The following is a 23822-nucleotide window of genomic DNA, read 5'->3' as shown; positions in this document are numbered from 1 at the left end:
GTTCTGTTTGGAACTACAAATTTATAAATGCTCTTCAGATAGGTAAGAGTTTGTATTGCAGTCATTTTAATAATGTAAACCTGTGTCAGTACTTGCTGTAGTATAGTGTCTTTTTGAAATGGCATGTTTAGTATGAACATTGTGGTATTTGTTATACCCCATAGAATCTACAATTATAGTTGTCATGGTACTATACAGGATATTGTATATCCAATATCTTGCAATTATTGCCAACACTACCATCCCACAGATTATTTGCTTAAACATTTTGTCAGCTTTTTTTTTCTTACTCTATATTAGATGTGAATAGGGGATTATTTAAGTAGGAATGATAATTCAAGATCAGATCTGCCAATCTCCTCCCTCCCTTCACCCTCCCTTGTGTTATGATTGCATTTGGGGTGAGGAAAGAACAGTTTTTGCAAACCTTTCATCCTTTATCACACTGGTTATCTCCCTTATCTCTCCTCCCTTCCTCCCTCCCCTTCCAGTTGATTCTTCTGTTGGTCTCTCTAAAATAAACTCTTGAGTATTATGGGGTATCAAATAAATCACTCTTCTAAGATTAAATAAGGGGTTTATTTGGGAGAAAGGGAAAAATAAGATGAAGGAAAAGAGGTTTGGGGTTTCCCTAATACTAAAATAATTCCTAGGTTGGAGGAGGGTGGAATATAGTTCAAATTTGGGAAAATTGGTTAACAGGTCTTGAAATTCAGTCACTGCAATACAGTAGAGAGAATCAGAGAGCTGGACTTTTATCCTTCTTCCTTTCTGTCTCCCAAGCAAAGAGACTTAGTTTTTCAGTCAGATCCTTCTCAACAGTCTTTCTTGATCACCATTCCAATTAGAATGTTCTCATTGAATGACAGCTCAGCAGTCCCAGCCTCTCCAGCTCTGCTACAGACTTTTCCTATTTACTATCTTCCACACCAGTTAGCAAGTAAAATATTTTAGAAAGGCTAGCTTTAGCTTGTTAGAGAATAGATTTTCAGACTAAAGGAAAATTGGAAAAACTATTTAGATGATCTCCTAAGAATTCCATTGAGATTAGTTTTTCGGTTCATTAGCATCTCTAGAAGTTTTACATATATATATATATATATATATATATAAGAAGCCAGTTGCCTATAATGAAGGGCAATTCAAAATGTTGAGGATGTATACTAAAACTTCCATAGATTACCTCAGTAGTATTTCTTAAATATTTTCAAAATCCTTCATGAATCTTGGTATAAATATAGCTAATATTGTATGCCTTAATCTTAGTGCATGTTGTTTAAAGTTGTCATCAATTTATTTTGAGAAGTTGTATTCTGATTTCCAATTTTCATTTGGACTAGAATCCCAAATATTAGTTTTTATTATTATCTTTAAAAAATCCTTACCTTCCCTCTTCCCACCAAAATTGTTAAATTTTTATAGTTGGACCTGAGTAATTTTTAATTGGTGGTTGCCAGGGATTTAATTTCTAAATCCCAAAATGAATTACTCAAGTAATGGAATTTAGTAGTGGTTTGAGGAAAGATATTAAGGATGAGAGAAAAGGGGAGAGAGAGAGCTCTGGCTTTCTCAGAGCCAGGTAGAAATTCTAAGCCCCAACCAGGGACTTTGACCTCTAGAGAGGCAAAGAAACTAAGTCAGCCTTTCACTTACCAAGGTGACCATCTAAAAGGAAAACAGTCTGAGGTCTCCTGCATGAGCTCCTCCTGGGGTCCAGTTCCACAGCCAAGTGTCTTTACTCCAAGTCTGAGTGTCTTCCAGTCTCTCCTCCGAGTGACTCTTCTTCACTCCAAGCCTAAGTGACTCTTAAGCCTGAGGGACTTCTATCTCCATTAATCCTTGTGTGCGTGTTTCCTCTATTTAAAGACCTTTTTCTCTTGTGTCACCTCCCCTAAATTTTATGTCTTCCAATCACAGCAGATGCTCCTTTCCAGAACTGCCCACTCAATGTATGAAATGGGTGTTCACACCTTTTTTGGTTAGTTAACACTTTTTTTTGTAGTTTAAAATGTGTAGATCTACTTTAAACACTGAATGAACACCAATACTGAGTATTGGTTACAAGGCAAAAGAGCACTAAGGGCTAGGCAGTGGTGGTTAAATGACTTGCCCCAGGTCACACAGATAGGAAGTTTCTGAGACCAGATTTGAACTTAGAACCTCTTGTCTGGAGGCCTGGCTTTCAATTCACTGAGTTTACATAGCTCAGTGTCATTACCCCACCTCCAATGTTATTAAAAAAATTTTTTTAGCCATCTGTATATAGTTTTTATTTTGGAGTATCATTAATATGAAAGTATAATCCTTTCCAGTTTTTCATTTCTTAATCTCTATTTCTGTCTGATTTCAGTTGTAAAAGGAAAATAAAAGAGCTCAAAATGATTAGTTAGTATATATACTAGAAAGTTCTGACTGAAAACAAAATGGATAATACTGCTTTTGTCATTTTCAAACATGAAATTCTATTTTATGTTTTGTTAGTTCTCTTATAGCATTTAGCCCTCAGTGCTTTCTGTTTTAGGGAGAAAGGAGATAAGTTTTTTGAAACAGGGATTCTCTGATGTTATTCTAATCAGTTCCAGATGGTCTAAGAAGGTTAACAATTCCTTTAATCAGCTTAATTTTATAAAAAAAAAAAACAACCAGGCCATATAGCACATTTAGCATGTTAAGTGATAACAATAAATGCTGATTCTTGAAGCTTGCATTCATAAATAAGCCTCCTTTTTAGACATTGAACAAGATAGTATGTGTGTGGTTTATTGGTTTTAAGATAGTGTGATTTATAAATCAATGTATTATACAAGTTATCTAGCATCTTTTACTTTTTTCCTAAGCAAAATTTTTTATACTTAGGATATTTCAGTTTGAAAAACAAATGTGCCATTTATAATTTCTTTCCTTTCTTAGCATTTGCAAATACCTAGGATAAAAAGGAGAAAGGAGTTTTACTGGCACTTTGTTTAATATAAAAGTCAAATGAATATAAAAATCAAATTATAATGTATTCCTAATGACACCATAACAATTACTAAAAACTGCCAAGCTTTTTTTTTACTAAATAGTTAGGAATAAAATGTCAGAAAAAGATTTACATAATCATATTAGTTTATTTTCTCATAATCAGGTATTTTTTGAATACATTAAAGGTGCCTGGTTTTAGGCTAATCTACTTAGATTAAAAAAACCTGTTGAGGCACTTGGAAATATATATTTAAATAGAATTTTTAAGGTATATTTAATCATTTAATTAGGTAACATGATATAGTGGAAAGAATATTAAATATGGAGTCAGAGCATCGAGACTCAAATCTCACTTTTACTCTTTACTACCTTATATATAGCATTAGAGAAGTCATTTCACCCCTGTATTGCTCACCTCTTAAATGTAGGGGTTAAATGAGATGATCTCAGGGGCACTTTTACGTTTATAGGCTGTAATTTTATCTCAGGTCAGCTAGCCAGCTTGGACTGGGAGTCAGGAAAACCCAATTTCAAATCAGGCCTCAGACACTAGCTATGTGACCATGGGCAGTTTATTGAATCTCTGTTTGCTTTTAATCCACTGGCAAAAGAAATAACGAACCACTGCATATCCTTGCCGTGAAAATCCTATGGACCGTATTGTCCACAGGGTCACAGAGAATCCAATATGACTGAACAACTCAATAACAATAAAACTTTTATCTTAAAATCCAAAAAATACTTACATTTTCCAAATGTGATGGTAATAATACCACCAATACAACTCTACTACTTTTATTTAGTTTTCAGGTTGGAGACTTGGTTCTCATTATCTTGGATGAACGTCATGACAATTATGTATTATTTACTGTTAGCCCAACTTTATATTTCCTGCATTCAGAGTCTCTTGCTGCATTGGACCTCAAACCAGGTGAGTGTGGTAAGTGTCTTTTTCTTAATTAAAATATAATGCTCTAGTGTTATCAGTTTTAATTTAAATGATAGATCTCCCTTTTTCGGAATTGTTTTGAGTTCTAAAAGTCCCAGAATTTCGCATACTAATTCACTTCATAACAAATAATTAAAAAATAAAGAAAATATCTTGCTCAGTAATCTGTTTTCAGAGTGACAGTTAACAAATATTTCTTGACTATACAGTATACACTATCTCCAGGGCACTGTTAAACATTGAAATATTATTTTTTTTAAGCAACTACCAGATCTGTGTAAATATTTTTAAGTCATTTAAGAAATATATGAAATAGAAAAAGCAAAAAAAAATTTAGGAATCATAAATAATGAATTCTAATCCTGGTTTGGAATCAGTGTGACCCTGAATATATTTTTAACTTTTCTAGGCATTAGTTTCCTCAGCTATAAGATGAGAAAATAATCTGGGATTTTATTTGACTATCTATCTATCTATCTATCTAAACTCAATAAGCAATAAATGTTTATATATGTATATATGTGATAGAACAGAAAAGACTTCATGAAGCTGCAAATCTCTCTTAGTACAACTTGCTTTTAAATAGATAAACATATAAAATAACTCCAGCCTGCAATTTTCAGGGTTATCCTAGTTGTTTTCTCCAGTCTTTTTTGTTTGTTCTGTGTATTGGTTCCAAGTCAGAAGAGGAGTAAAGGCTAGGAAGTATCTGAGGCCAAATTTCAACCCAGGACTTCCTGTTTTTAGATCTGGTTTGCAACCCATTGAGCCACCTAGATGCCCACAGAGAAAAATGTAATATTTGTTTGTAAAATCATGTAACCTTTGACTTTTCTCTGACTAAAATAGAGTAGTCATAAGTTCCTCATTCATAGCTTTCTATCTAAGTACCCCAAAAGCCCTGTCTTCCTGCATTCAGAGACTTTGTTTTTAAAATGAACAATGAACAAATATTCCTCAACTACATATGATGTCCAGGGCAATGCCAAATGTGGAAATTTTTTTAAGGGAACTATGAGATGTGGAAATGTTTTTTAAGTCACCTAAGGAAAATTAGGAACCAGAAATGAATTCTAATCCTAGCTTGGATTCTTTGTGACCCTGAGCATATTCTTAACTTTTCTGGGTATAGTTTCCTCCGCTATAAAATGAGAAAATGATCTGGCATCCTATCTAGTAACTAGTAACATATGAACAAATATTACAGCTGATCAGGTCAGTTTTTATGATTTGTAATTCTTTTAAAACTCCTAGTTTCTTCCCTAGGACTACTTTTGGAAAGTTTCCCAGGATGTTGGGATTGAGAATTTGTAGGACCATGGATAGAGAGATCAGGATTTCACTTGTAGTCTAGTGCATCTACTGGAAAAGATGATTTGTCTTCAGATCCCCTGATATATATTGCTGTTCTAAAAAAGTTAAAATCTGTTCTAAAAGCTCAGTGTGCTCAGATACTGCCTATTTTCCTCCTTACCTGTAATTTCTCAACTCTACTTGGGAGAACAGCTCAGTAAGTATAAGTAGGCTTCTTGGATCTGCAGTTTGTCCACTTGAGTTACACTACAGCCACTTGCTGTCTGAGCAAGGCAAGCTGTCTTGCATTAGTTGAGTTAGTCTCTTCATGCCTATTCTTTTCACTGCTTATGCCAATGAAATCACAGTACTCTTTAGCCCTATGCCAGAACATAACTCTCAGCTCCCCAGTAATGCAAGTCAAGGTGGTAAACAGCCATAAAGATAGATCCAAAGAACCTGCATATAATGAAGCATCCTCCCACTGAACAGATAGTAGAGCAAATAGGTTTAGAGGACTGACAGTACTTCTGAATAGATTGGACTTTTTTAGCCTTGATTTTAACCTTTTCAGTAGAACTTCCAAGGCATGAAATGAGGGAGAATTGAGGTAATAATAACAAGGGGAAATCTAACTACTAACCAGCTGTGGGCAACTAATTTCACTTCGTGGGGCCTCTGTGCTTTCATATTAGACTAGATTATCCCCAAGACCTTTTCTTGCTCTAGAATTCTATAGCCGGAATTCTGTCTAAAATTTTTTGGGAGATGTATAATTTTCTTTTCCCAATCAATAGAATTGAAGCTGTTTAATTGGTGCTACCCTAACCTTGTCTACATTTCCCATATAAATATCAAGAGATAAATTCAAAATTTCAAATATCTCTTCTCTTGGTTAATGGATTATCTGGTGAATTATATCATGGGATTCATTGTTGTCCTGAGGTCACTAATGGTTTAAAGAAAGCTTATCTTAGATTTATAATGTGATAATATCTATTCTTTTATCTTTTCTTCTCAGTTACATGAAAAAAACAAAATTTTAACCTTCATTTTCTTTAAGTTTGAGCCAAATTCTCCTTCCCCAAGACAGCAAGCAATCTGATAGTTTCTTGTACTTTAAAGATGGTGGGGAAAGGCAATCCACTTACAGGTAGGATTGGGTGGGGTTAGTAATCACTGGAACTTTTGAACTTGCAGAACCACAAAATTTCCCTGAATTTGAGAGTTGAAGGAAACTTAGGTAGCCTCCTCTACTCTAACTTATACGTGAAAAGCAAAATATCTACTATAACATAGTCAACAAGTGTTAAATGCCTACATGAAGACTTCCATGGAGGGAGATCTTACCATCTAAGGAACTCATTTTATTTTGATAAGAGCTTTAATTGCCAACTTCCTGACATCATGCTGGCTTCTTAGTAGCTTCCAACCATTGTTCCTTGTTTTTTCTCTCTAGGACAAAACAAAACAAAACAAAATCTAATTATTCTTCCATCATATTGGTCCTCCATGCCCCCTAAAGTTGTTTATTCATTTTAAAAGCTTGAGAACAACATCTTCACCTATTAGGTTATTATCACTGTCACTACAGTTCACAATTTATGTAAGAAAATTGCAGCTTTGAGAGTTGAAGACTTTTCTGTTTCCTAGCAAACACATGCCCTTCTCCACTTACTTTGGATTCTTCTACTTTGAAAATCCCTTTTAATTGCTGCCCTTGTAATCTGGATCCTGTCTACTTTTTTGTTTCTTCATAGATAAAATCTCAGTTAGCACAGTAGGTGGCACTCCTGAGCCATAGTGGAGTCTTTCCACATGGTCTTGAATTTGTTCCATAATCCATGCAAGCTATGCCATACTAGTTAACTAAACAGGGGAGAGATGGCAGTGATAAAAGCATTGTCCACAGATATTTAAATGTTTCCTTGTTTCATGCTATAAATCAATAAAAGTAAGGACTTTTTTCTTCTTAGAGTACTAATGTGCTTTATTTTCAAAATGAAACTAATGCTATAACTCCTTAGCTTCAGGTACATCTAGAAGACCCTGGGTACTTGGAAAAGTAATGGAAAAGGAATATTGTCAAGCCAAAAAGGTAAAATATAGGCTGTACTATACAAAGCATAGAATTGGTAAAGAAAACTTGTAATGCTTTATATGGAAATAAGTAACAGTTACTTCTTATCAAGTTAGAGCATGGTTCCAGTAATACACTTCTCCTTGGAGAATAGTCCCAATTAATCCTAGCAAATAATCTTAATTAGGTGTGTACTATTTGCAATAAGTGAGATAAGACTGATAAGCAGATCTGCTGCCAATTTGCCAAATTGAAAGATTAATTCTTGTACTGAGTCAGTCTTGTATGAGGGATAGCTCCATAAATTAATGTAATTAGAAAGGAGCTCTGTCTTGACATCAACATTTTCCTGTTTTTCCCGCAGAAACCCCCAAGTGCAGAATTCTAGACTGGTTTAAAAATAACAGGTTTATTATCAATCTTATGTTTATAAATAGTAAGCATATACATATCTCATTTTTAATAGCATCATTCATTGTATTGAGTCATCACTGAAGACTCAAACTCTAATCCTCTAATTACTGTAGAACTAGTTTTAAGTCAGGTAGTATTATGAAGGCCTTTAGTTACAGTAATAATTCTCTTAGATAATGTCTTACCTTAGCTTGAATTTCACATGCAATGAGTGGAAAGGTAAGAGTATTTTGTGCATTGGTTTTGGTTATTTAAAGAAATATATTTTCTCTTTCTCTTAGGCACAAAACAGATTTAAAGTTCCTCTGGGTACCAAATTTTACCGAGTTAAAGCTGTGCCGTGGAACAAGAAAGTATAACCCTCACAGGAAATTGAGTTCATTCTATCATATTTTTTCTGCCTTGTCCGACAGTGTTCATCCATCACTCCAAAAATAGAAGGCCATCTTTTTTTATACGGAAGTCAATATGACAGTATACTTCATTGATGTGTACAACATTTACTTTTTAACAAATTACATTTTAGAAACAAGAAATTCATCAACTCCCTTGGCTGAATTACAGTTTTTTACCCAGATGACTCTAGAAATGCGGACCAAATTAGTTCATTTTCTCAAAGGGCATACCCTATACATTGTGGCTTATAAATTAGCCATGTTAATTGCCTGTTAAATATACATTAGCTCGAACTTAGATGTTAAATGTTAGTTACCATTATTACCAGCATTTGTCCTTTTGTGAAATCGTTATCAGGATACTTGCTCTCTTTAACACATTCTTTATAATATGTATAAATTCTTCAAAACTATTTAAAGAGGAGTGTCATTGCATGCAGATAATCATATAATTTTCTTAAACATGAGTTTGCCTCTGTAGATAGCTACCACCACTTGTTTCATTATTTTTAAAAATGCCCTTTGATGTTTCAAGGAAGAAAAAAAGTAACCCTACAGTTGGATTGACTGATTTTAAGATCAGCCACAGGTAATCAGCAATCTTCAAAGCACTTTCGATGGATTGATCATATAGATTCTGAAGGGAAGAGTCTGTGCCATTGACAGTTTTAAATGTAAGCACATGAATCTTCCCTAAAACACAGAAGTCTTGTATTAATCTATTTAGAAAAATCATATTGATGAAATTGTAATTCATGGTTGAGTTTCAGGAAAAAAAACACTCATTGTACATTAACCATATAAAAGTCATTTAAGTAACAAATTATTGTATTGTAAAAGACATGTAGAATTTTAAAACAATAAAGATTTGAACCTGTAAATGTGTGTGCCTTTTAAAGAAAACAGTAAGTTTTTTAATAAATTTGAGTGAATGCAGGAGAGGGTGACAAGATTATTCTGTTTAATTACAGCACAGAGAAAGATCTGTATTACAGAAATGGTATTCTTTAATTTATAGTACAGGGTAAAGCAGTGTTTCCTAAAAGTTCAAAATGAATCGTGACAAACTCTCTTTGCTCAGACAAGCAATTGTTAAGCAAAGGTATTTCAAAGAGTTATTGGGCTAGAGAAGATAGTGTTTCAGTTATCTTGCTACAGACAATAATGAAATTATTCATTTGCATAAAATAACAATATTTCTTCATGAAAGAGTTAAATGTTTTTTTAAAAGATGTATATCTAATAGAACAGAAAGCAAAATGGAATAAATTACAGCAGTGTAAAAAATTCCTGAGTTTGACAACATATTAATAAAGAATGAATGATTTAAAATGTTTCTATTCAATCTGTCCATGACTTCTTGGTACAAAAGAGATGTCCAACATATTACTTTGTATTGCATCTGTCTTCATTCGAGAATCAAAATTTTGGTGAAGAATCCTCTTCTATAGCCCTTATCCCCCATACACACACTTAAGCCAATGGAAAGCACAAAATTTTTTATTGTATTTGTGAAAAGTTACCAGACATCCAGATGTTAGTGTCATGTAGACACATCCTGAAAGAATGAGTTATTCATAGACTTTGTGGTGCCAAAGTGAGCTAGTATGATACCAGATCTATCCTTTTAATTTGACTTTTTAATGTGTAAAATTTAAAGTTAACTCCAGGTTCTTATTTTTCATAGAGTTTTATTAATAATCACTAAAAGTGGAGAAAGTAGATTCTAGCCAAATCTAACCTAACTGCCTAGCTCTCAGCCCTGGTCCCACACAGCCCTCTCCAAGGGAATAGAGAAAGTGGGTATGTCTCGCTCCACATCTTTATCCTTTCTCTTGAACCAGGACCTGGAACTTCAGTTCCAGGTCATGTTCTTAGGGCTTTTCACCTGTGACCTATGTTTAGAGCATTCATGTGACATCCAGCCACACAGGGAGGTGGGATGAGCTGGGGGGAGGGGAGCAGATTCTATCTACACAAATTTTTTCCCAATTAACAACAGAATTGTTATCTGATTTTAACAGTTTTGCTAATGTCACATTGAATTGAAAATCTAGATTTTCTTTGTATAAAAGAAAGAATATTTTAGTATTTCAGTGTGTAGATTGCAGTGCACTCACACATTTTCATCCTGTGTAACTCTAGATTGTGCCTATTCCATAGAAGATCTACACAGCATGCTAGTTCAACACTCAGATTCTCTACCTATCATTTTAGGATGACGTGCCTACCTCTTTAGTCAGAAAATCTTACCTCAGTTGTTTTACACAAACCACGTTTGGTAATATTCAATCACAATTTTAAGTCCTGAGAAATTTTTATTTCATAACAAATAATTTAAGATTATAAAGTAAATTTTGTATTTAAACTTAAAGGAACCTAACCATGCTAGATGTATTGACTTAATTTCTGAAAATATATTACTATTCTAAGAGATTAGCAAAGAATGCAGAATATTGTTCAATTCTGTCTGCAAATAAGTATTTGCATCATTCACTTCCGATGTGCAGGTCAAATTTTGTTAGCCTAGGAGGTACTTTGTGGTCATTATTATATGAAGGAAAAAAATTGGTCAATTGGACTCATGTTTCATAATCAAAATGTGCAGAGAAATCCTCTTCCAGGCCTTCACTCCTCTCTTCCTCCACTTCCCCCAATATTTTACAAATGAAGAAAATATCTTAGATGGGGTATCTCACCCGAGGTCAAACATATCAGGCTGCCTCTGAACTGCTTCTGAGTGAAACTAAATGACTAGTTTAAATTTAAGTTATAGGCAAAAGAGAGAGGAAAGGGGAAATAGTAAGAAAATAGGCTGAAAAATAGTTATTGCCATCAATTGCAACATACATCCCTTGAAGGTCTTCAAATTAGCCTGTAATGATGAGTCATAAATTACTTTTTATTGCCGTTTTTGTGTGAGAAAAATATGTAGCATTCTTTGAATGTGATGGATTTGTTGAGGCTGAAAGGATCTGTGGTTTTGGTAACATAGGCAAAAGTCCATAAGACAATCCAAAAGGATTTAACAGAGAAGATGGAGATGCCAGCATTACATAAAGATGAAGTGACTTGTTCAGTGTCACACAGTGGTTTTCATATGACACTTAAAGCCAAGTTACCCAGACTTCTAGGCCAGCATTCAGATTGCCACTGGCAAAAAGATCTATATACTTCTATAGATACAAGGTACTTATTTTTGAAACAAGTTCAATCAGTGGACTCCAAAAGACTTGGAATGAGATTACCATTTATATAGGACTCATTGCAAGACACTGTGGTACATATATATGTATATGCAAATATCTCATTTGATCCTCACAATACCTCTGAGGCAGAGAATAAAGGACTTGCCCAGGGTCACACAACCAGTGTCTGGGGCCAGATTTGAGCTTGGCTTTTGCTACTGGTCCAGCTCTATTTTTCACTGTGCCACCTTTTCTTCTGACAATTAAAGGGACTGACTGAGTGAGGAAAGAAATAATTTTAGTTTTAGATTTGGAGGCAAAATGATGAATTTTCAGTATTACAGGGAGGAATGTTGTGACAATAGAGATGGTAATGTTAGAGTTACTACATATGGTACTATTATTACTCCATAACAGCAATTTAGGGGCAGAGAGTGGAAGGAAATTCTTCATAATATGCTTTTGTATGCTAAATGCAAGAAATACCAAACCTTTGTTATTGTGCTGGAGATACAATAAAACTTGTGAATTCTATGATCCCTCCCTTTAGAAAACCTCAAAATGAGAAAAGTTCCCTTTATAAATTATAGCTAATTTTCATAAAACAGGTGGAGATTTTTCTTCTGCTGACCTATATTTAAAAGTTAGCATAAAAAAAGTTCAACTTGCCTCAGTAAGTTACTTCACAGAGCCCCTGGGCCTTTGTATTTTCTTAAAATGGAGGTAGTTGTGCTGGATTTGGAGTTAAATCCATGCATTCTCCAATTTATATCTGTGAAGCTGATTTTTTGGACTCAAAAAGTATATGACTTTTACATCTATTCCTATTAAGTTTTGTCTTAGTAGATTCAGCCCAGTGTTTTAGCCTTGAAAGATCCCTTTGGATCCTAATTTTGTCAACCTTTCCATCCCAGCTTTGTGCCATTTGCAAATTAATGAACATTCGTACCATCTTTGCCTTTATTCAATACCCTTATGAAAATGCTAATTTGCACAGGGCCAAGTTCAGACCTGTGGGGCACTCCACTGGAGATCTGCCAAGATGATGCTAAACTAACAACTCTTGAGTCCAACTCTGGTTGTATCCGAGTCTAATTCATACCTTTCCTGTCACCACAATATTATGAAATATTTTCTCATGACATTGCTGGCCTTCGTTAAAAATCTAGGGAAATTAGATCCATTATCATTTTCTTCATCTAGGAATTTTGTAAACAAAGGAAATGATAGTTGGGTGTGACTTGATCTTGATGAAACCATGCTTGCTCACTGTAATTGCTACTTTTTAGATATTGAACAGTCGTCTTCTAAGTAATCTGTTCTAGAATTCCTCCAGTAACTGAAGCCTAGCTCTCTGACCCATTATACTGCTCTCTTCCCCTTTTTGACAAACAAGACATTTGTCCTTTTCCAGTAATAGCATACCTTCTCTTTTCCATGATCTTTCAATTATCAGTGAAAGTTGTGCCAGTGCTTTCAGGATTTGAGGATGTGGTTGATCTGGGCCAAGTAACTTGAATAGATCAAGGACAGATAAGTGCCCTCATTTGAGTATCAAGTCTCTGTTAATCTCTCCTCTTTTTAAATGTAAAGATCATTATTACAGAGGTAACAGAACAGGGATTGTATGTCTTTGCCTTCTCTTGTCAGTTTCCATTGCCCCACTACTCTAAACAAGGTTCTATCCCTTTTTTGATTCTTTTTCCTAATGTAATGAAAAAGCAAAACAAAGCAGAAAGAAAAAAGGTCTTATTTTTCTTGGCTTCCTTCTTCAGCTTCAGCTTATGAACATTTCTAGAACTATTTTTTTAAAGCCTTTTTTAAGCCTTTACCTTTCATCTTAGAATTACTACCGTGGTTGTAGGTGACAGGCAGTTAACATTAAGGGCTAGGTAATGGGGATTAAGTGACTTGCCCAGGGATCACAGCTAGGAATCATCTGAGGCCACATTTGAACCCAGGACCTCCCATCTCCAGCCTTGGCCCTCTATCCACTGAGCCTCTTAGGTGCCCAAAAGCACCACATTCATTTTCTTTGACCTGACCTTGCCTCCAATTTCTATATATTTCTTTTAAAAATTATATTGGTGAGGAGTTTCCTAGGTATCCACATTCATTTTCCTTCCTCATTGGGATTTTTTTTCTTCTCTTTGTATCCCTTGAATTTCATTCTTAACCATTTCTTCTTTCCCTGATAGCTTTGAAAATTACTTTCCTACTTTTCCTCTCAGACCACCAAGCTTCCTATCATTCCACCTCAGCAAACAATCCTTGTCTATAGATGAGAATTGGACTCAGAATAAATTTACCATTGTTGATTCTTCCACCTTTTAAAAGATAAAATTATCCTTATGATAAGCCAGCAAGTAGGCTTATTCCTTAATGTCCTACTTTTGCTAAAGAACAGTTCCAGCAGAGCAGATGTCTGGAGCTTGTGATCTGTTTTCCAAACTCTTCAACTCTTGTACAGGTGGTCTGAATTATACATCTGATGGCCACTTCTGTTCCATGTATTTTTAAGTGAAACAATATCATGCTCTACCCCTCGAGTTTCAGGATTTCTTCATATGCATATACTTTTTAAATGCACAATACTATAATACTTCACACCCTTTTTACCCACCATATTTCTTGGAACCAGATATACCCACTGAAAGTCATAGATTTTATTTCACTAAGCCTCACAGATACCTATGAAATGTAATCAGTACCTGTGCTTTTAGACCTTTAGTTCCTTTCTCTCCACCCCACACATCCCCAGTAAGCTTTGGACATTTGTGAATAGATTCGAGGCTGTGGAGTTTGCCACTGGTAATTTTCTTGAATTTTGTCTCCTGTGAATTTCCAAGAATCACAGTTGCTATTCTTACTTTTTTTTAAACATTATTTTTATTTGGTCAATTTCAAACATTATTCATTGGATATAAGAATCATTTTCTTTTCCTCCCTCCCCTCCCACAACCCCTCCCCCCCATAGCTGACATGCAGTTCCACTGGGTATTACATGTGTCCTTGATCCAAACCAATTTCCATGTTGTTGGTATTTGCACTAGCATGTTCATTTAGAGTCTACATCCCCAAACCCAATCTATATCACCTCGGCCCCTGTAGTCAAGCAGTTGCCTTTCCTCGGTATTTTTACTCCCACAATTTATCCTCTGCTTGTGGATAGTGTTTTTTCTCCTAGATCCCTGCAGATTGTTCAGGGACATTGCATTGACACTAATGGAAAAATCCATTGTGTTCAATTGTACCAGTGTATTAGTCTCTGTGTGCAATGTTCTCTTGGTTCTGCTCCTTTCATTCTACATCAATAACTGGAGGTTGTTCCAGTCCCCATGGAATTCCTCCACTTTATTATTCCTTTTAGCACAATAGTATTCCATCACCAACATATACCACAATTTGTTCAGCCATTACCCAATTGAAGGGCATCCTCTCATTTTCCAATTTTTTGTCACCACAAAGAGCGCAGCTATGAATATACTTGTACAAGTCTTTTTCCTTATCTCTTTGGGGCACAAACCCAGTAATGCTATGGCTGGATCAAAGGGCAGACAGTCTTTTATCACCCTTTGGGCATAGTTCCAAATTGCCCTCCAGAATGTTTGGATCAATTCACAACTCCACCAGCAATGAATTAATGTCCCAACTTTGCCACATCCCCTCCAGCACTTATTACTTTTCATTGCTGTCATGTTAGCCAATCTGCTAGGTGTGAGGTGATACCTCAGAGTTGTTTTGATTTGCATCTCTCTGATTATCAGAGATTTGGAACACTTTTTCATGTGGTTATTAATGATTTTGATTTCTGTGACTGAAAATTGCCTGTTCATGTCCCTTGCCCATTTATCAATTGGAGAATGGCTTGATTTTTTTGTACAATTGATTTAGGTCTTTATAAAGTTGAGTAAGTAAACCTTTGTCAGAGGTTTTTGTTATGAAGATTTTTTCCCAATTTGTTGCTTCCCTTCTGATTTTAGTTACATTGGTTTTGTTTGTACAAAAACTTTTTAATTTGATGTAGTTGAAATTATTTATTTTACATTTTGTGACTCTTTCTATGTCTTGTTTGGTTTTAAAATCTTTCCTTCCCAAAGGTCTGACATGTATACTATTCTGTGTTCACATAATTTATTGTTTCCTTCATTACGTTCAAGTCCTTCACCCATTCTGAGTTTATCTTGGTGTAGGGTGTGAGGTATTGATCCAAACCTAATCTCTCCCACACTTTCTTCCAATTTTCTCAGCAGTTTTTATCAAATAGTGGATTTTTGTCCCAAAAGCTGGGAACTTTGGGTTTGTCATGGACTGTCTTGCTGAGGTCACTTACTCCAAGTCTATTCCACTCATCCTCATTTCTGTCTCTTAGCCAGTATCAAATTGTTTTGATGACCACTGCTTTGTAATATAGTTTGAGATCTGGGACTGCAAGGCCATCTTCCTTTGTATTTTTTTCCATAATTTCCCTGGATATCCTTGATCTTTTGTTCTTCCAAATGAACTTTGTTATGGTTTTTTCAAATTAAGTAAAAAAATTTTTTGGATGTTCAATGAGTATGGCACTAAATATATAGATAAGTTTGGGTAGGATGGTCATTTTTATTATATTAGCTCGTCCTACCCATGAGCAGTTAATGTTTTCCAATTGCACAAATCTAGTTTTAGTTGTGTGGAGAGTATTTTTTAGTTGTGTTCATATAGTTCCTATGTTTTTCTCAGCAGATAGATTCCTAAGTATTTTATATTGTCTAAGGTGATTTTGAATGGAATTTCTAATTCCTACTGCTGAGATGTGTTGGAGATATATAGAAATGCTGATGACTTATGTGAGTTTATTTTGTAGTCTGCAACTTTGCTAAAGTAGTTGATTATTTCCACTAGATTTTTAGTTGATTCACTAGAATTCTTTTAGAATACTATTATGTCATCCTCAAAGAGTGATAGCTTGGTCTCCTTATTGCCAATTTTAATACACTCGATTTCTTTTTCTTCTCTAATTGCTACCGCTAGTATTTCTAATACAATGTTGAATAATAGAGGTGATATTGGGCATCCTTGTTTCACTCCTGATCTTATTGGGAATTCATCTAGTTTATCCCCATTGCAGATGATGTTGATTGATGGTTTTAGATAGATACTGTTTACTATTTTTAGGAAAGACCTTTCTATTCCTATACTTTCTAGTGTTTTCAATAGGAATGGGTGTCATATTTTGTCAAAAGCTTTTTCTGCACCTATTAAGATAATCGACTGGTGGAGAGGGAAGCAGTACAAAGGAGGGAGAAGGTGGGGGGGAAATTTTAAAAAGACTAAACAAAAAAAAGATAATCATGTGTTTCTTATTGGTTTGCTTGTTGATGTGGTCAATTATGTGGATGGTTTTCCTAATATTGAACCAGCCCTGCATCCCTGTTATAAATCCTACTTGATCATGGTGGATGATCCATCTGATCACTTGCTGGAGTCTTTTTGCTAGTATCCTATTTAAGATTTTTGCATCTATATTCATTAGGGAGATTGGTCTATAGTTTTCCTTCTCTGTTTTTGACCTGCCTGATTTTGGAATCAGTACCATGTTTGTGTCATAAAAGGAGTTTGGTAGAACTCCCTCTTTGCTTATTCTGTCAAATAGTTTGTATAGTATTGGGATTAACTGTTCTCTGAATATTTGATAGAATTCACTGGTGAATCCATCAGGTCCTGGGGGTTTTTTCTTAGGAAGTTCTTTGATGGCCTGTTGGATTTCATTTTCTGATATGGGATTATTTAAGAATTCTATTTCTTCTTCTATTAGTCTAGGCAGTTTGTATTTTCATATATATTCATCCATATCACCTAAATTGGTGTGTTTATTGCCATATAATTGGACAAAGTAATTTTTAATGATTGCCTTAATTTCCTCTTCATCAGAGGTGATGTCCCCCTTTTCATCTTTGATGCTGTTAATTTGCTTTTCTTCCTTCCTTTTTTAAATTAGATTGACCAGTACTTTGTCTATTTTGTTTGTTTTTTTTCAAAGTACCAGCTTCTTGTCTTATTTATTAAATCAATAGTTCTATCACTTTTGATTTTATTAATTTCTCCCTTAATTTTTAGGATTTCTAGTTTGGTTTTCTGCTGGGAGTTTTTAATTTGGTCTCTTTTGAGTTTTTTTATTTGTATTTCCAATTGATTGATCTCTGCTCTCTCTAGTTTGTTAATATATGGACTCAGGGATATGAATTTACCTCTGATTACCACTTTGGCTGCATCCCAAAAGGTTTGAAAGGATGTCTCGCCATTGTCATTTTCCTCGATGAAATTATTGTTTCTATGATTTCTTCTCTAACTAAACGATTTTGGAGTATCATATTGTTTAATTTCCAATGCATTCATAAATAAAAGACCAGACCTGAACAGAAAATTTGAAGTCCAACCACAGAACTCAAGAGAATCATCAAAAGGTAATTAAAAAAGAGGGGAAAAAACAACAACAACAAATTTTTAAGAGACTCGATAAGTTAAAATGATATGTTTCCGTATAAGAAAAGAGGTCATTGGCAACTCTTAAAAACTGTTGCTATCACCTGAGCAGCTAGAAAAACTACACTCAGAGGGAACAGTGACAAATTGTATAGGATGAAAGGACAAGACATAAATAGGTATATAGATATATGCATGCATAAATACATATACACGTGTATGTATATATATATATATATATATATATATATACATGACTAAAGCTAAAAAAGAAAAGAGGTTATGACTAAAAGAAATGGGAAAAGAAACAAATGGGGGTAAATTTATATGTCACAAAGAAGCTCATGGCGGGAGGGGGAAGAACATCAATACACTGGAAGAGGTTGGAGATAGGAAATACTCAACCCTTACGTACTTTGAAACTGACCCAAAGAGGGAAGAACAATACAATTCATTGGGGAAGAGAATAGATTTGTGCCCTATAGGGGTGTAGAAGGGTAAAAAACAGACTGGTGGGGAGGGAAGAAGTACAAGGGAGGGAGAGGGTGGGGGGGGGGAATTTTAAAAAGACTACAGGGGAAAATAAGGGAGGGAATAAGAAGGGAGGGGGGTAGAAAGGGAAGTACAAGGGGGACTGATTTAAAGTAAATCACTGGACTGAAAGGTAGAGCTGAAGAAGAAAGGTTAGAATTAGGGAAGGATATCAAAATGCCAGGGAGTCCACAAATGACAGTCATAACTTTGAACGTGAATGGGATGAACTCACCCATAAAACGTAGACGAATAGCAGAATGGATTAGAATCCAAAACCCTACCATATGTTGTCTTCAAGAAACACACATGAGGCGGGTAGACACCCACAAGGTCAGAATTAAAGGATGAAGTAAGACCTTCTGGGCCTCAACTGACAGAAAGAAGGCAGGAGTTGCAATCATGATATCTGATAAAGCCAAAGCAAAAATAGAACTGATTAAAAGGGATAGGGAAGGTAATTATATTTTGTTAAAAGGGACTTTAGATAATGAGGAAATATCACTAATCAACATGTATGCACCAAATAATATAGCACCCAAATTTCTAATGGAGAAACTAGGAGAATTGAAGGAAGAAATAGACAGTAAAACAATATTAGTGGGAGACTTGAACCAACCATTATCAAATTTAGATAAATCAAATCAAAAAATAAATAAGAAAGAGGTAAAAGAAGTGAATGAAATCTTAGAAAAATTAGAATTAATAGACATATGGAGAAAAATAAATAGGGATAAAAAGGAATACACCTTCTTCTCAGCACCACATGGCACATTCACAAAGCTTGACCATACATTAGGTCACATAAACATGGCACACAAATGCAGAAAAGCAGAAATAATAAATGCAGCCTTTTCAGACCACAAGACAATAAAAATAATGATCAGTAATGGTACATGGAAAACCAAATCAAAAACTAATTGGGAACTTCTTTGATGGCCTGTTGGATTTTTTTTTTCTGATATGGGATTATTTAAGAATTCTATTTCTTCTTCTGTTAATCTAAGCAATTTATATTTTTGTAAATATTCATCCACATCACCTAGATTGGCATATTTATTGCCATATAATTGGGCAAAAGGGTATATTGGGTGTCCAAGGAGGAGTAGTATCTCTGGTATGGAGGGCTTGTCGTGCCCTCCTAGGGCAGCTCTCCAACCTCTGACCCTCACCTGATACCCAGCTCTCACTTGTGGCTCCTAGTAGCTGCTAGCATGCTGCAAAGAACGTGTATTCCTTTTTTTCCCTATTCATTTTTCTCCATATATCTAGCATTCACATATTTTACCTCTTTCTTATTTATTTATTTATTTATTTGATTTATCTAAAATTGATAGTATTAGGTTTAGGTCTCCCACTAGTATAGTTCTACTATCTATTTCCTCCTTCAATTCTCCTAGTTTCTCCATTAGAAATTTGGGTGCTATATCATTTGGTGCATACATATTGATTAGTGATATTTCCTCATTATCTATACTCCCTTTTATCAAGATGTATTTACTTTCCCTATCCCTTTTAATCAGGTCTATTTTTACTTTGACTTTGTCAGATATCATGATTGCATCTCTTGCCTTCTTTCTGTCAGTTGAGGCCCAATAGGACTTGCTCCACCCTTTAATTCTGACCTTGTGAGTATCTACTCATTTCATGTGTGTTTCTTGTAGACAACATATGGTAGGATTCTGGATTCTAATCCATTCTCCTATTCATCTACGTTTTATGGGTGAGTTCATCCCATTCATGTTCAAATTTCAGATTGTCACTTGTGAATTCCCTAGCATTTTGATATCCTCTCCTAGTTCTAACCTTCTTTTTCTATATCCTTTTAAACCACTGGTTTACTTTTAGTCAATCCCCTTATTCCCCTCCCTTGATATGCTTCCCTTTCTGGCCCCTCCCTTTTTGTTCCCTTCTTGTTTTTTTAGGGTCTGTTAAGTTCCCTCCCACCCTCTCCTTCCCTCCCCCTTTTTTTGAACTCCATCCCCTCTACCCCCCTTAGTTTTCCCTTCTTTCTTACCCTGTAGGATAAGATAGACTTCAAGATCCCAATGGATCTAGATGCTCTTCCCTCTCAGAATTAATTTCACTGGGAGTAATATTCGAGTATTACCTATTAGCACTGTTATCCTCTCCCTCTTATAAGAGTATTCTTTCCCTCCCCTTCCCATGTGTATCTTTGTGTGACAAAGATTATTCTATTTATTTTATTTCTTCTAGTATCTCTTAGTACCATCATCGATTGTCCCTCACCCCCCTTTTTTTGCATATGATTTTATAGCCTGTAATGCTCCAATTTTTTTCCTATGAATGATTCTTCTTTTTACTATAATAATGAAAACAATTTTTTGAGAGTTACAAATAACATTTTCCCCATATATATATATATATATATATATATATATATATATATATATATATATATATATATATACATAATTTGATCCAATTGTAGCCCTTAAAGAAGAGAGTTTTAATTTAAAAAAAACATTTTTTTCCTTTTCCCTCTCTTTCATATTTACCTTTTCATGTTTCTCTTGATCTTTTTGTTTGGATGTCAAACTTTCCACTGTTCTGGTCTTTTCCTTACAAACACTTGGAAATCTATTTTGTTGAATGCTCATACTTTCCCCTGGAAGAATATAATCAATTTTGATAGATAGGTGATTCTTGGTTGAAGACCCTGCTTTCTTGCCTTTCTGAATATCATGTTCCAGGCCTTGAGGTCCTTTAGTGTTGAAGCTGCCAGGTCTTGTGTGATCCTGATTGGTACTCCTTTGTATCAGAATTATTTCTTTTTGGCTTCTTTTAGGATTTTCTCTTTATTTTGAAACCTCTGCAATTTGGCAATTACATTTCTGGGAGTTGTTCTTTGGGGGTTTAGTGTAGAGGGTGTTCTATGAACTATTTCAATGTCTATTTTTCCCCCTTGTTCTAGAACTTCAGGGCAGTTTTCTTGGACGATCTCTTGTAGTATGGTGTCAAGGTTTCTGTTTATTTCTGGCTTTTAGGTAGACCAATGATTCTCAAATTGTCTCTCCTTCCTCTGTTTTCCTGATCTGTCACCTTGTCAATTAGAAATTTTATGTTTTTTGTTTTTTCTATTTTGTCAGTCTTTGGACTTTGCTTTATTAATTCTTGCAGTTTTGCAAGATCATTGCTTTCCAGTTGCTCAATTCTGGTCCTTAAGACCTGGTTTTCTGCTTTAATCTTTTGGTATTCAGCAATGATTTCTTCATTTTTTTTGAACCATTTTAGCCAATCTGCTAGGTGTGAGGTGATACCTCAGAGTTGTTTTGATTTGCATCTCTCTGATTATGAGAGGTTTAGAACACTTTTTCATGTGCTTATTAATAGTTTTGATTTCTTTGGCTGAAAACTGCCTATTCACATGTCCCATGCCCATTTATCAATTGGAGAATGGCTTGATTTTTTTGTAGAATTGACTTAGCTCTTTATAAATTTGAGTAATTAGACCTTTGTCAGGGGTTTTTGTTATGAAGATTTTTTCCCAATTTGTTGCTTCCCTTCTAATTTTGGTTACATTGGTTTTGTTTGTACAAAAACTTTTCAATTTGATGTAATCAAAATTATTTATTTTATTTTTGTGACTCTTTCTATGACTTGCTTGGTTTTAAACTCTTTCCCTTCCCAAAGGTCTGACATGTATATTATTCTGTGTTCACCTAATTTACTAGTTTCCTTCTTTATGTTCAAGTCCTTCACCCATTCTGAGTTTATCTTAGTGTAGGGTGTGAGGTGTTGATCCAAACCTAATCTCTCCCACACTGTCTTCCAGTTTTTCCCAGCAGTTTGTGTCAAATAGTGGATTTTGTCCCCAAAACTGGGGTCTTTGGGTTTGTCATAGACTGTCTTACCCCAAGTCTATTCCACTGATCCTCATTTCTGTCTCTTAGCCAGTACCAAATTGTTTTGATGATCACTGCTTTATAATATATTTTGAGATCTGGGACTACAAGGCCATCTTCCTTTGTATTTTTTTTTCATAATTTCCCTGGATATCCTTGATCCTTTGTTCTTCCAAAGGAACTTTTTTATGGTTTTTTCTAATTCAGTAAAAAAAAAAATTTGGATGTTCAATGGGTATGGCACTAAATATATAGATAAGTTTGCGTCAGATGGTCATTTTTATTATATTGGCTCATCCTACCCATGAGCAGTTAATGTTTTTCCAATTGCTCAGGTCTAATTTCAGTTGTGTGGAGAGTATTTTTTAGTTGTGTTCATATAGTTCCTTTGTTTGTCTCAGGAGATACATTCCTAAGTATTTTATTTTGTCTAAGGTGATTTTTTTTTTAACCTTTACCTTCCATCTTGGAGTCAGTACTGTGTATTGGCTCCAAGGCAGAAGAGTGGTAAGGGCTAGACAATGGGGGCCAAGTGACTTGCCCAGGTTCACACAGCTGGGAAGTGTCTGAATCCAGATTTGAACCCATGACCTCCCATCTCTAGGCCTGGCTCTCAATCCACTGAGCTACCCAGCTGTCCCTGTTGAAGGTGATTTTGAATGGAATTTCTCTTTCTAATTCTTGCTACTGAGATGTTTTGGAAATATATAGAAATGCTGATGACTTATGTTGGTTTATTTTGTATCCTGCAACTTTGCTAAAGTTGTTGATTATTTCGATTTGCTTTTTTGTTGATTCTCTGTGATTCTTTAATTAGACAATCATATCATCCTCAAAGGGTGATAACTTCTTGGTCTCCTCATTGCCTATTTTAATGCCTTCAATTTCTTTTTCTTCTCTAATTGCTACTGCTAGTAATTCTAATACTATGTTAAATAACAGAGGTGATAATGGGTATCCTTGTTTCACTCCTGATCTTATTGGGAATGCATCTAGTTTATCCCCATTGCAGATGATGTTGGTTGATGGTTTTAGATAGATACTGTTTATTATTTTTAGGAAAGACCCTTCTATTCCTATGCTTTCTAATGTTTTTAATAGGAATGGGTGTTGTATTTTATCAAAGGCTTTTTCTGCATCTATTGAGATAATCATGTGATTTTTATTGGTTTGCTTGTTGATATGGTCAATTATGTGGATGGGTTTCCTAATATTGAACCAGCCCTGCATCCCTGGTATAAATCCTACTTGATCATAGTGAATGACCCTGCTGATCACTTGCTGAAGTCTTTTTGCTAGTATCCTGTTTAAGATTTTTGCATCTATGTTCATTAGGGGGTTTGGTCTGTAGTTTTATTTCTCTGTTTTTGACCTGCCTGGCTTTGGAATTAGTACCATGTTTGTGTCATAAAAGGAATTTGGTAGAATTCCCTCTTTGCTTATTCTGTCAAATAGTTTGTATATGGGATTAGCTGTTCTTTGAATGTTTGATAGAATTCACTTGTGAATTCATCAGGCCCTGCAGATTTTTTCTCAGGGAGTTCTTTGATGAACTGTTGGATTTCTCCTTCTGATATGGGATTATTTAAGAATTCTATTTCTTCTTCTGTTAGTCTAGGCAATTTATATTTTTGTAAATATTCGTCCATATTGCCTAGTTTGGCATATTTATTGCCA

General features: G+C 34.9%; 1 protein-coding gene across 5 annotated transcripts in view; it reads left to right on the top strand.

The window, feature by feature from the left end:
* Positions 1–9431, top strand: part of RB1CC1 (RB1 inducible coiled-coil 1) — an 87632-nt gene extending 78201 nt beyond the window's left edge. For 4 of the 5 annotated variants that reach the window (XM_056823909.1, XM_056823911.1, XM_056823910.1 and 1 more), the window contains 3 exons: positions 3768–3904; positions 7234–7304; positions 7982–9431. In XM_056823909.1, coding sequence (XP_056679887.1) covers positions 3768–3904; positions 7234–7304; positions 7982–8059 — 286 coding nt within the window. In that variant the 3' untranslated portion in view covers positions 8060–9431. The remainder of the gene's footprint in view (positions 1–3767; positions 3905–7233; positions 7305–7981) is intronic. The other variant, XM_056823913.1, reaches the window with a different exon arrangement.
* The last annotated feature ends 14391 nt before the right edge of the window (positions 9432–23822 follow it).

This window comes from Monodelphis domestica, chromosome 3 (assembly GCF_027887165.1).
Source record: "Monodelphis domestica isolate mMonDom1 chromosome 3, mMonDom1.pri, whole genome shotgun sequence".
Taxonomy (NCBI): Eukaryota; Metazoa; Chordata; class Mammalia; order Didelphimorphia; family Didelphidae; genus Monodelphis; species Monodelphis domestica.
Note: the sequence above shows the minus strand (reverse complement) of the source record. Positions and strands in the feature narration are given on the sequence as shown.